The 13519-nt window shown below is 40.7% G+C and overlaps 1 protein-coding gene across 1 annotated transcript in view; it reads left to right on the top strand.

Annotated features, from left to right (window-relative positions):
* Positions 1 to 13519, top strand: part of MAP3K15 (mitogen-activated protein kinase kinase kinase 15) — a 150442-nt gene that overhangs the window by 55128 nt on the left and 81795 nt on the right. The window contains exons 6-8 of the mRNA XM_040265360.1: positions 5456 to 5649; positions 8701 to 8869; positions 10876 to 10982. Of these exons, the coding sequence (XP_040121294.1) occupies positions 5456 to 5649; positions 8701 to 8869; positions 10876 to 10982 (470 nt within the window). The remainder of the gene's footprint in view (positions 1 to 5455; positions 5650 to 8700; positions 8870 to 10875; positions 10983 to 13519) is intronic.

A 13519-nucleotide genomic window follows, 5' to 3' on the forward strand; every position in this document is an offset into this window, starting at 1 on the left:
GCTAGCAGCCCCTGATCTTCTCAGCTTGCCTCTCCTAACATGGAACCTCCATCCAGTGTGAGCTGGGACATAGATGATCAGGGCCCAGTATTCTTGGCCTGATTCACCTAAGATGCTATACAAGTGGGAAGTGGGTGAGGGGATGGAGCCCTGGTTCTCTTAACCATGCTTACCTGGAATAGGGCTTTTACAACACAGGACCATGGTGAATAAGGATGCTGGTGGCCTAGCCTTCCTAGGAAGAAACTGTCATCCTTGACTTGAGATTGGGGGTGGCAGGGGAATGCATTTTCTTGGCTGTACCCATCCAGAGTAGAACTATCACTCTGGGCTGGAGGGTAGGGGAAGAGCAGCTTGTAGCTCACATGCTAGAGCCTCACTGTCCTTATCAAGATTTAATTGTTTTTTTGAATAAAGATCTCTTATCCATTTGCTGTTTGCTCTTAAGACATTTTATACAGACTTAAAATGGTTTTTTAAGAAAAATATTTGTTACCGGTTATGGTTGATTTTCTGGGAAGGGAATCTGAGGAGCTCCACATACCTCCAGTCTAGCCCTAACTTTTTGAAAATAACAAACTCCATTTCTTCAAGGATTTTTATTTTTTACCTTCTAGACTTCACTGATTCACACAGCTCTTTTATCCTTCTTAGTCTAAACTAGGAAATCTTTTACCATAAACTCAACCAACTCTAGGTAAAAGAACAAGCAGATTAATATATAAATGAAGGTATAATGGCATTTAATTTAATTAACTTTGGCACCATGACTTTCTTGATATAGATGATGGAGAAATGTGTCTCTAATCTATCAAAAGCTTACTTTGTTGGGCACTTTGAATCGATCTTTGAGAATTTGCAGATATTACCAGAAGGGGAAGGGTCTTTGTTCCTCTGGTACAGGCCTTGTTCAGTGATTGCTAGGAAGTAACCATGAGTCTTCCTCCTGTTCCCCATTTATCACCAACATACCCAAAATGTTGCCACCTCTCTTTATAACACGCCAGCATTTGCAGTGAGAGGTGTTAAACTCCAGTATCTAGAGTCCACAGGGACAGTCTCCAGCTGCTATTTTGTAGCAGGGTAAGTACTTTCATAAAATCTGTTACCAGGAATCATGAAATATCAGGAAGGTTAGTGTTAGACAAGTGTTGGCCCACCATTGTTTTAGTATGACCTGTGAGCTCACAATGGCTTTTACACTTTTTAACGATTGAGAAATAAATCAGAAGATGAAGAATATTTTGTTGTTGTTGTTTAGTCACTAAGTCGTGTCCAACTGTTTGCAACCCTGTGGACTGTAGCCTGCCAGGCTGCTCCGTCCATGGGATTTCCCAGGCAATAATACTGGAGTGCATTGCCTTTTCCTTCTCCAGGTAGTCCTCCCAACCCAGGGATTGAACCAGTGTCTCCTGCATTGGCAGGCAGATTCTTTACCACTGAGCCACTGGGGAAGCCCAAAGAATTTTCTAGGACATGTGAAAATATGAAATTCAGATCTTTGCCCATAAATAGTTTCACTGGGCACAGCCATGCTCATGTGTCTATGTCTTGTCTGTGGCTGCTTTTGTGATTTAACAGCAGAGTTGAGTACTTGGAGAGTAGAGATTATATGGCCCACAAGACCAAAAATATTTACCATCTGGCCTTTTACAGAAAAAGTGTGCTGATGCAGTCTCAAGTATGATTGAGTGGAGCAGCACTAGTCATTTTTCCTTAACGAAGTATTTTAGGGCCTACAGACATCTCAGCAGGGATATAGATGCCCTAGGAGGTACAAAAGAGGGAGAAAATTTCAAGACAATTATTTGTATTTTGAATTTAGATAGAAAGAAGAATACCACCTGTCCTTATGTAAACAAATCTTATTCAAAAGGAAAACTAAAACGTCTGTCACCTATATGTTTGAAACTACTTCCCCAATGTGGAGTTTTCCCAAGACTTCTGTTTGATCTGAAATTGTAGCATTCTGACAGTTGTCTCTGGGGTGAATGAATTTTTTTTTAATTTAGAAGAAGCCGTATTGCTCATTTGACTTCTCATTCTTGGTGAAAGTGTGCTTCCCAAGGTTATGTGTTATGCCAAATTATACCATCACTTCATGGCAAATAGATGGGGAAACAGTGACAGACTTTATTTTTGAGGGCTCCAAAATCACTGCAGATGGTGATTGCAGCCATGAAATTAAAAGACACTTCTTGTAAGAAAAGTTATGACCAACCTAGACAGCATATTAAAAAGCAGAGACATTACTTTGCCAACAAAGGTCCATTTAGTCAAGGCTATGGTTTTTCCAGTAGTCATGTGTGGATGTGAGAGTTGGACTATAAAGAAAGCTGAGTGCCAAAAAATTGATGCTTTTTAACTGTGGTGTTGGAGAAGACTCTTGAGAGTCTCTTGGACAGCAAGGAGATCCAACCAGTCCATCATAAAGGAAATCAGTCCTGAATATTCATTGGAAGGACTGATGTTGAAGCTGAAACTCCAATGCTTTGGCTACCTGATGCAAAGAACTGACTCATTGGAAAAGACGCTGATGCTGGGAAAGATTGAAGGCAGGAGGAGAAGGGGATGACAGAGGATGAGATGGTTGGATGGCATCACCGACTCAATGGACATGAGTTTGAGCAAGCTCTGGGAGTTGGTGATGGACAGGGAGGTCTGGCGTGCTGCGGTTCATGGGGTCGCAAAGAGTCAGACATGACTGAGCAACTGAACTGATGACAAATTTCCTAGATAACTCCTTTAGTTTAACAAATTAGGGGGGAAAGTCAGATGTATTATTGCTGGCATCAAATTCTTTAAAACTTAGTGAAGATATAGGAATTAACAAGTCAGAAATGTCAACATAGTGGCTTTTTGTAACAGTACAGACAAAAGATAGACTGTGATAGTAGAATGTCATTTAAGAGCATATTGTAGTCCTCCAAATATGCTAAAAACTGAGGATGGGATTGAGAACATGAAAAGTGAAAGTCTCTCAGTCATATCCGACTCTTTGCAACCCCATGGACTATATAGCCCTTGGAATTCTCCAGGCCAGAATACTGGAGTAGGTGGCCTTTCCCTCCTGAAGGAGACCCTCCCAACCCAGGGATCGAATCCAGGTCTCCTGCATTGCAGGTGGATTCTTTACCAGCTGAGCCACAAGGGAAGCCCAAGAATACTGGAGTGGGTAGCCTTTCCCTTCTCCAGGGGATCTACCCAACCCAGGGATCAAACCTAGATCTCCCACATTGCAGGCGGATTCTTTACCAGCTGAGCCATAAGGGAAGCCCAAGAATACTGGAGTGGGTAGCCTATCCCTTCTCCAGAGGATCTTCCCGACCCAGGAATTGAACTGGGGTCTCCTGCATTGCAGGCAGACTCTTTACAAACTGAGCTCTCAGGGAGCCCAAGCATGGGCTGAATGCTATTTAAAGGTAGTGTTTCTATTTCATGTTCAGGGCTCCCATTTCATTTAGTTTATGTTTTCCAATTTCTTTTTTTCTTTTCTGTTTTTCTTTCTCAAGCCTTTATCAAGCATAGTAGAAAAAGTTTTGTATATGTATATATGTGTGTGTGTGTGTGTATATGATATATATATTTTAGAAATGTTATAAATTTTTGCCTAGCTAAAAAATTTATGACATTTTAATTCCACTTGTTGGACTTAGTATAAATAGAATGCTAGGTTTCTAATTAATATTCACTCAAAACTTTGATATAGTTCCATATATTTTGGCATCTGGTATTACTGCTAAAAGACTAGAAAGTTCATTATCTTAGTGATCTTTTTTTACTAAAATTTGAAGCTCAAAACTTCTAATCCAGTTCTGAGAATATCAAGAAATACTATGTTGTAAAAAAACAAAACAAAACAAAAAAGAAAACATATGATAACAGTACTATTAACTAAAGTTCAATTTTGTACACATTTCACAAGATTTTATGCTAGTGTCCATTATTTATTTTCATACCTTATTCAAGATTCTGCTTTGTATTTAGTTGCATTGAGCAGTTTCAGCTGCATGCAACAAATTCTGGTAAATTATCTTTTCATTTTTATTCTGTTACAAATATTTTCTAGTTTTCCTTGTTAGGGCTTCTTAGATACACCTATCATTTAAAAGTGGACATTTAATTTCCAAATACATAGGGTTTTAAAATACCTTTGATATTAATTTTTCATTTTAATATTTCTCATTTTAATGCTTCCTTCTCTGTGATCATCACCCTCTGTGTGTTTTAAATCTTCTAAGTTTACTGAGGCTTTCAATGGCTAAGTCAGAGATCTCTCTTGGTAAATGTCACATTGCACTTGAAAATATGTGGGTTATTTTCAAATATCTTTTGATACTGATTTCTAACATAATTCCACAGTGATAAGAGAACCAACTCTGTATGATTTCAGTACCTTTAGACCATGAATTTTTTGCACCTGTTTTATGTCCCTGGATATGTTCCAGTGTCTCCTAGTTTATATATAGTCTATGGGAACTTGAATAGAATTTGTATCCTACTGTTGTGTGAAAATTGTATTAATTATTTTGAATTGGTTCATGGTACTTTCCTTCTACTTTTCTGTATATTCATTCTATTACTACTTGAGAGTTTGATAAAGAAACTCCAACTAAAAATTTATCTATTTAAAATAATTGTAATATATAGTAGAACTATATGTAACTTTGTTGTATATTTTCCAAGTCTCCTGTAAATGTGTTATCATACGTTCATAATTTAAAAACTGAAAGAGTAAAAAAACTAAAGGTAGCATTTATGCTTTAAAAAATGGTTACAATTTGACTATGAATCATGATTATTCCATAGAAAAAGCATAGTTTTACTTGAGTATTATTTGACAATGTAAAAATTTTTAAACAAAATTTTTTCCCAAAACATCTCTGGTACTAATCATATCTGTTAATATCTGCTTCCTGCAAAACAGTTTCTACTCAACAAAGTTTATAAATAATTCACCTGTGGTTAAATTATCAAATAATAAGGCTTTTCCAGCCATGCCAAAAGAAAGAAATTAAACCTTTACATTTTACTTCTTGGTTATCATTGGGCTGAAGTTCCCTCTGATTTGGAGGATATGTAATGAAATATAATTTCTTAAAAAAAATTTTTTTAATATATATTTATTTTAATTGGAGGCTAATTACTTTACAATATTGTATTGGTAATTTCTGAGAATTAAAAACCTAAAATCTCTGCCAGTGAAATTCAGAGATGTATACTGCTCAGTTCAGCATTGAAAACCAAATTTTTGTTGTATGTCCATGTGTTAGAGCTTGTGAAATGGAGTGGTTTCCTGTTTGCATCTGACAGATTCATAGTCATATTGTGCAAGTAGTTGTTCATCATCAGGCATTTTCTCCTTTCCTGTCCCACCAAGGTTCCACCTGCCCAAATCCACAGCTGTGCTTCTGCATCGCTTATTTTGTGAAACATTTTTGTTTCTTTTTTTCAGGCATCCAGTGGAAATTATTATTTCATCCCATACATCGTGACACCATGTGCTGATTATTTTTGCTGTGAGAGTGATGCCCAGCGGCGTGCCTCAGAGTACATGCAGCCCAACTGGGACACCCTCCTGGGTCCACTGTGTGTGCCTCTGGTGGACAGGTTTACTAGCCTCCTCAAGGACATCCATGTGACCTCATGGTAATTCCCATCAACTGTCCTCAACCTTGGGAGCTTAACCAAAATTTTCCCTTCGTGTCCATGGAGGTGATGTGCCTTCAAGAGACCATAGTGCTCAGAGAGTGGGGAACTCCAACCAGTCATTTTAAAGTCATCCTGGAATCCAGGGTTTCACACTGGCTCACTGCATTGGGCTGTTGAGGTGTAGCTGAAAGAGAATGAAACTGGAGTTGAGGTCAGGGTTCAGTTTGTGTTTGGTTCCAGCTCCTTACGCAACCTTGACAAATAGCTTTTCTGTAGCTGTTTTCTCATTTAGAAAATAAGGAACTTAAATCATTGATTTTCTTTAATGTGCTTTCAACTCTGACATTCTGTGTTCTAAGATCATTTCTGAAGGTGAGTTCCTGCCCACCACCAATCAGCTGTTGAGGTTGTTAAAATGTGTCAGCAAGGTTATTCCAAACATTAGCCCCTATGCTGTACAAGTCGGGGTATATTGAGTCAAGGTGAGGCCATCCTGACCACAGTGCGCCCTGGGACATGTTCTTGGTAGGTTTATGTTGGAGAAGGTGTGGAGCAGTAATTCAAGAGCTGACAGGTTTGGGTTTGAATCCTGGCTCAGGCGGTCCTTCCCTGTATAGCCTTGGAGCAGTCAGCTCACCTCTTGGAGCCTCAGTGCTCAAGAAACCAGTCCTGGAAATATCCCTGTTTTGAAACTTGAAGGCAGAAAAATTATTCCACTTAAAGAAAGAATTCAGATTTTCTTTGCCTGTAGCCAGTTTAAAGGATTTACTCCTGAAAGTTAAGTCACAAGGAGAAGGATTTGTCTTTCCAAAACAAATGAAAATCCAAAGCACTGGCAGAACTAACTTGAAGTATAAGGGCCACACGTCCCTCTGGCTTGTGCTGTGGTCCCCCAAACTGTGGAGCATTACTACTGTGGGGCTGGTGGGAGGTGCATGCTTGTTCACAGTCTGTTCTCCTTTTCTATCCTGTCACCTCTTCTCTGGACACACAGTTTCTGCTACAGGTTGTAATGGGAAAAGAAGACTGGCAACTCAGGCATATGTGACCACATGCCAATCTAGAAAGTAAACGGGGCACCTTTTGCAGCACATCCCTCAAAAACCTCATTCGGACCCAGCTTGCTAGCTATTGTCTTACTGCACAGTGAATATTCTAGCGAGGTTCAGGGAGAAAAGTCTCCCAGGATCATTTTTCAGGTCTGACGAGGAAGTAGGCTAGCTTGAGTCTGCCAGATGAGCAAGGTATCTGCAAGAAGTGGCCCCAGGTTTGTTTCTCATTCACTTCATGTATGTTTCAGTAGGAAGACAAGTCTTTCAATTCGGTTTAATTTCAAAGAACTTGAAATACCTGTTGGTTGATTCCACCCCTTGAACTCCCAGATACCTGGCAAGGGTTAGTGAGAGGGTAAATGATGCTAATGGTTGAAAACATCTGTAACAGGGATGGCAGACAGATTTTCAGCTCAAGTGCCAACTTGCATAGATTGATGAAGGCCACCCGGAGCCCTGTACAGAAAAGGGATTTGAAGCCATTTCCAAGTTCACACTGATTAGCAGTATCTTTCCTGGTTACCAGAGGCAGAAATGGCTGCATGTTTATTACATATATGTTGTCGCCAAGCCATACTTAATTCAGTGTTTAATTCAGTGTTTTGTTTATTTACTTACAGGTTGCCGTTCTTATTAGGTTTCTTAGTTTATTGAAACTGTTTTTCAGAGTTCCCTTGAAAACAAGACTAAAGTGTGTACATTTTTACTTGACAGGTGAAACTAATAACACTTTAATAGCTTTTGATACGTTTATAGTCCAGCAAATGGACAGTGGCTATCACCCAACTTAATTATTCATTTGATTAATCATAGAATTTTAAACGTTAGTAGAATCTACTAATTTGCTCATCATTGAGGTAATAAACAAGAGACAAGGAAATAAAAATTAAAGCAATGCACTGATACTTTTATATCAGAGCACTTTCACTTAAATTAATTTCACTTAATTAGTGAAATGTTGAGATTTATTATAAGCATTGGACCAGGCAGTGTACTGTAAACACTTTTTTGGACAGAGTTTTGTAACAATTAAAATCAACATTGGTTATTCTTTGGTATTGTTTCTCATTCTCTGAAGACTATTACTTGTTAAACTTGCTTTTTTTAATAAACAACCTAATTTTACTGTATACGGTTAAATCGTTTCAGCTATGTAATGGGTTGACAGTATTATAACTTGGTCATGCCCAGTCTCCATAGAAAAAAACATTACTTGGAAAGTAGACAACATATTTAAATCCATCTATTTTAAACCAAGTACTGAATACTAGCATTGGTTCTTGGAGGGGCTATGGTGAGACATTCCAGTGTGAATTTAAACTGCTTTAAGTGTTATAATACATCCCTGTTATTATCTGGATGCCCACATAAAGGAAGTTCTGTGTCTTCCATTAGGAAAGCATTCTGGCTGTCAAAAATGACACAGAGAATAGGGGGTGAAAGGCAGAGGTGGTCTGCAGGCGTCCAGGCATGGCTTCTTGTGTTGCTCATGGACTCATCCAAATTTTGTTTCTCGACCAAGTGTAAAAAGCTTTGTGATTACTAGCTGGGGATACCTGAAAGATACATCTTAAAGACATTCGTCTTACTATGTTTCATGGCTTTGGAGTTTTGTTCAGCTTTGTGAAAAATCTCTTAATGGTGGGGGAAATTACTGTTCAAGTGAAGTACTTTCTTGTCCTCTATGTGTTTAAAAATACTGAAGGAGAGGGGATGGGGTGGGGTAGCTAGTGAGTCCTGTGTGTTATCCAGATACATTGGGGGAAGGTCATAATGAACTGATTTTCTTTGTAACTGTTGAGTGGTTGGGTTTTTGCAAAGTGACACTCACAAGTAGGACATGCTCCCCATTGGCTGATCCTGGGAGGCTCAGGTGTGGGTGAGGCTCCCATGTGTTAGCCTAAGTCATGTCCATGAGAGCTAGGTTTGTTTGGGCAGCAGCACAGTCCTGGATGCTTGTAGGTGTGACTGGAGCTTTTCTTGTTTCCCTCTCCAGTGCTTATTACAAAGAAACCTTGTTAAATGACATCCGGAGAGCCAGAGAGAAATACCAGGGTGATGAACTGGCCAAGGAGCTGGCTCGGATCAAACTTCGCATGGATAACACTGAGGTTCTGACCTCAGACATCGTCATTAATTTACTGCTGTCCTATCGCGATATCCAGGTATGCCATATGCTTATCTGAAGCTAACATAGTTCTTCCCTGACAAGGGGAATTCCTTGTATGAAGTACTCATACACTAGATTTATGGTTAGGTAGCTGTTTTACAGCCAAAATAGGAATGTAGCTGGGTCATAGGTCACCTCGCGTATCTTTTGTTGTAGAAATGTTGCAGAAGGTTTCGTCATGTCAGAAGGGTGCTCCAGCAAATTCTTAGATATGGTACTGCTTAGTAAAAGGAGTTCAGAATTTAACAGTTTATATGCAGTTTGTGCTAGGCGTTGTTCCAAGGCCTTTGTAAGCCCTAATTCACTTAATCCTCTTCAGAAGCCTATGGGGCACACAGTCTGATTATTCCCATTTTAACAACGAGGAACATGAGGTACAGAGAAGCTAAATAACTTGCCTAAGGTCACACAGTAGTTGACAAAAGTCAAGATTCAAACTGAGGCAACCAGCTCTGTTGTCCGTGCTCTTAATGCCTCTCCTCTTCTACTTCCTTTAGGCCTTTGTCACTTCCTTCTTTGTTTAGCACTACCTGATAGTGAAAGGGACAGCAGGAGTAACAGAGGCATCTCCAGGAATCAGGGGCTGCAGGGCTTTATTCTAAGACAAGGGACAGAGACTTCTGGAAAGTCCTGAAGACAGGGTTTGTAGAATATGATACCATGGAGGAAAGCAATCATTTCCCCCCTCCAAGTTTAATTCTGTGGAGCCATTTCCAAGACATCTTGTCTTCCTTTCCTTTGGAGGAACATAGAGCAGTGTACATAACCTGTAGAATTCTATCAGTACAAAGCCATGTTGGAGGTTGTTGGCCACAGGTCTTTAGACAAGAGAGGCTTCCATTTATGACCTGAGCCAAGAACAAGAGTCAACCACTTAAGGAATTCATGCCCCTGGTGACAAACAGATGCATCTAATTGATTTTAATAGCAGATGCTATTAGAAATTATGCTGACTGAGTGATGCCCCATGAAACAAGAGAATGGGAAGGACCTTGTTTGAGGTCTTTCTTCTGTTGAGTGGCTGGCTTCCTTCTGCCCATGCTTTCATGCATCTCTCCTCTTTATAACCTTCCCTTGATGGGGCTCTCAGGCTCAAAGATGAGTCAGAAGCTTCTTGCAGTACTCTGCTTTTCCTTTCCTTGGGCAGCAGCATCAAAGTGTAATGCCACAAAACAGGCGTGAGATTTCAGTGGGAAGTCCTCGTCTGCTAACTGTGGCCAGCTGTCAACAAGTTGGCCAGTAACAGTGATTCTGAGTCGGCTGAAAGGGTAACAGATGGCACTGCTCACAGAGGATACAACCGAGATGAACACGGTAGCAATTTTTCCCTGGGTAATTATGCAGTTTAGAGCCGTGGTTCTCAAGCAGGGGACATGTGGCAGTGTCTGGAGATATTTTGGGTTGTCACAACTTGGGGTGGGGGGCCGGAGTGCTACTGACACCTAGTGGGTCAAGGTCACAGGTGCTGCTTAATATCCTACGATACACAGGGCAGCCCCCACCATAAAGAAAAATCCAGCCCCCAAATGTCAATAAGTGCCAAGGTTGAGAAACTGATTTAAATGAATTGGAATGTTTCTGACAAAATAGGAAGCCTTGGGATATTTCCTCCCTTTACGTGGCAAATGACTGTAAGATTTCTTATATATTTACATCCAGTTCATTTTAACCCACAACCCTGCCAGTGGTGATAACTCTCCTACACTCAAAATGTGGTAGCTTTTCCTAGCTGCTTGGCTCATTTGTTTATCGTCTCTGAATCTAACTTCCTTTCCTTGGTCCTTTCGTGACCTCCGAGAGCAGGGATTCTTCCTCTGTCTTCTCTCATCCATCTTGTTTTTAATCTCATTGCTCTTCTTTTAAGGACTTTAACTTCACTAAATGCTGCCTGTAGGGAAGGGCCTATATTTAAATGCTCAGGTGGTCTCATGTTTATAACTGTTTAAGAAATCCTGCAAAGAGCTGTGTTTCCTCTTTTACCTTGGGACCTCTTGCCAACAGGACTATGATGCAATGGTGAAGCTGGTAGAAACACTGGAGATGCTGCCTACGTGTGATTTGGCTGACCAGCATAACATTAAATTCCACTATGCGTTTGCACTGAATAGGTAAGAGTGATAATGTATGGATAGAGTTTTGAAGCAGGCCAGCTGTTAAATTTTGCTTCTTTTTCTTCTTTTTAAAAATTGTAGTATAATTGCTTTACAATGTTGCTAGTTTCCACTGTACAACTAAGTGTATCAGCTATATGTATGCGTATATCCCTTCCCTCTCAAGGCTCCCTCGCACCCCCTAGCCTACCCCTCTGGGTCATCACAGAGCACCGGGCTGAGCTCCCTGTGTTGCACAGCAGCTTCCCATTAGCTATTTTACACATGGAAGTGTGTATATGTCATTGTTCTCTTCAATTTGTCCTGCCCTCCCCTTCGCCCACTGTATTCACACGTCCCTTCTCTACATCTGTATCTCTGTTTCTGCCCTTCAAATAGATTCATCTGTACCATTTTTCTAGATTCCACAAATATATATTAATATGTGATACTTGTTTTTCTCTTTCTGACTTACTTTACTCTGTATGACAGAATTGATTCTAGGTCCATCGACATCACTGCAAATGACCCAATTTCATTCCTTTTTAGGGCCAAGTAGTATTTCATCATATATATATGTCTCACATCTTCTTTATCTATTCCTCTGTTGATGCACATCTAGGTTGCTTCCATATCCTGGCTATTGTAAATAGTGTGCTGCATTGAACATTGGGGTACATCTGTCTTTTTGAATTATGGTTTTCTAAAGGTATACAACCAGTAGTGGGATTGCTGGGTCATATCATACCTTTACTTTGAATTTTTTAAGGAACCTCCATACTGTTCTCCATGTGGCTGTACCAGCTTACATTCTCACCAACAGTGTAGGAGGGTCTCCTTTTCTCCATACCCTCTCCAGCATTTATTGTTTGTAGACTTTTTGATGATGGCCATTCTGACCAGTGTGAGGTGATACCTCATTGTAGTTTTATTTGCATTTCTATAATAATGAGTGATGTTGAGCATCTTAAATTCTCTTTCCTTCTTTCATTCAACCCTTGTTGAGTATGAGCGAGATCATGGCTGAATGCCAAAGTTAAGAAAATAGACATGACATGATCTTAACCTTTAGGGACTTTGTCTTTGGAGCATATATTCTAGCTGTGAGGTCAGACGTGTACCTAAACCCCGACAGCTCAGAGTGATAAATGTCTTCATGAATACCGCAGCATAGTAGTGGGAGGAAGTCATTCTGCTTTGGGGTTTTCAAGAGGCTTCTCAGGAGTCTTTCGGGCTGGGGTTTGAAGATTTAGTAAGAATTGCCTCATGGGCGGGAGAGACCGCGGGATGGGGGTGAGGAAGAGGCCACTCCACGTGGCCAGAAGTGTGAGCAGAGAGTTCTTCACATGCATGTGCTTTCAGGGGACCTCCAGAATACGAGCTATAGGTGCAGCAAATGTGTGCAGTGAGGCAGAGTGTGGAGGGTGGGACTGTGTTGTGACAGGACTGGTATATACCAACTAGAAGCTGAAAATGTCTCATAGACTGTGGAGGTAGGGGGCTAGTTTAACAACAGGATTAACATTGAATGACGGGGAAGAGGGCTGCTGTCTTCCTGTACTAGTGTAATCTGAATTACTGGGCTAGGGAGAGTCTGTGAGACTTGAAAATTCCTGCCTGGAGACCCTGAGCCTCAAAAGCTTATTGCTAGGGGTGTCAGCTAAGATGCTGTAGTGTAGAGACCCCAAATGCAGTGATTGAAATTTCTCCTTCACATAGCAGTCTAGAGGTGAGTGGACCAGGCTAGTGGCATAAGAGTTGTTCAGGGACCTAACTTCTGCCCATTTTGTAGCTCGTTCATTCCCTAGAGTGTTGTTTTCTTCTAGTTGAAACTCGGTTACTGCTTTACTCTTTGTTCCAGCCTGATGAAAGAAGTAGTGTGGAAGCCCAGTTAAGCCATTTCCTTTAAAGCAAGTAGAATTTGCATGGGCCACTTCCACTGACATTCTGTTGGTGAGAGCACAGTCACGACCCCTATCTAACTATAAGGGAAGCTGGGAAATGGAGTCTCTCACTGAGTGGCCATGTGGAGAGTGACTAGGAGTTTGACGCATCTAATCTCACAAAATCCAAGCTGCCTAAACATCTTAGTCCCACAGTTACTCTTCCTCCTTGATAAGATACAGGGAGTGGGGTGGCATTGGGTGAACATAGTGAGAGCTACATGCAAATCCGCTTGCTCCTGGGGCTAGGAATCGCTCATGTTTGACTCACACCGCCAAAAACTTGAGGATATTCAAATGTGGCTTGAGAATCAGAGTACTGGCACCTTCTTATCAACCCTCCGTGGCAAACATCTTCCTTAGGGAAGAGTACAGTGAGGGTTGATGGGGACCGAGTTAGAGGACACTTGCATCTGATTTCTCAGAGGCTTGGCTTTGCTGCAGCAGCTGGATTAAGCTGTAGATGGTGGACTTGCCACTGGCAGCATCTGCATGGCAGCAGCCACACAGTCTGTGGCTTCAGGATTCTTGTCACGCATATGAGGGAACATCTCTTTTTTGTATTGAAGTATATAAAGCACACAGGCAGTGAAGTGTGTAGATCTTTATACA

The sequence above is a fragment of the Oryx dammah genome, unplaced genomic scaffold (assembly GCF_014754425.2).
Source record: "Oryx dammah isolate SB20612 unplaced genomic scaffold, SCBI_Odam_1.1 HiC_scaffold_23, whole genome shotgun sequence".
Taxonomy (NCBI): Eukaryota; Metazoa; Chordata; class Mammalia; order Artiodactyla; family Bovidae; genus Oryx; species Oryx dammah.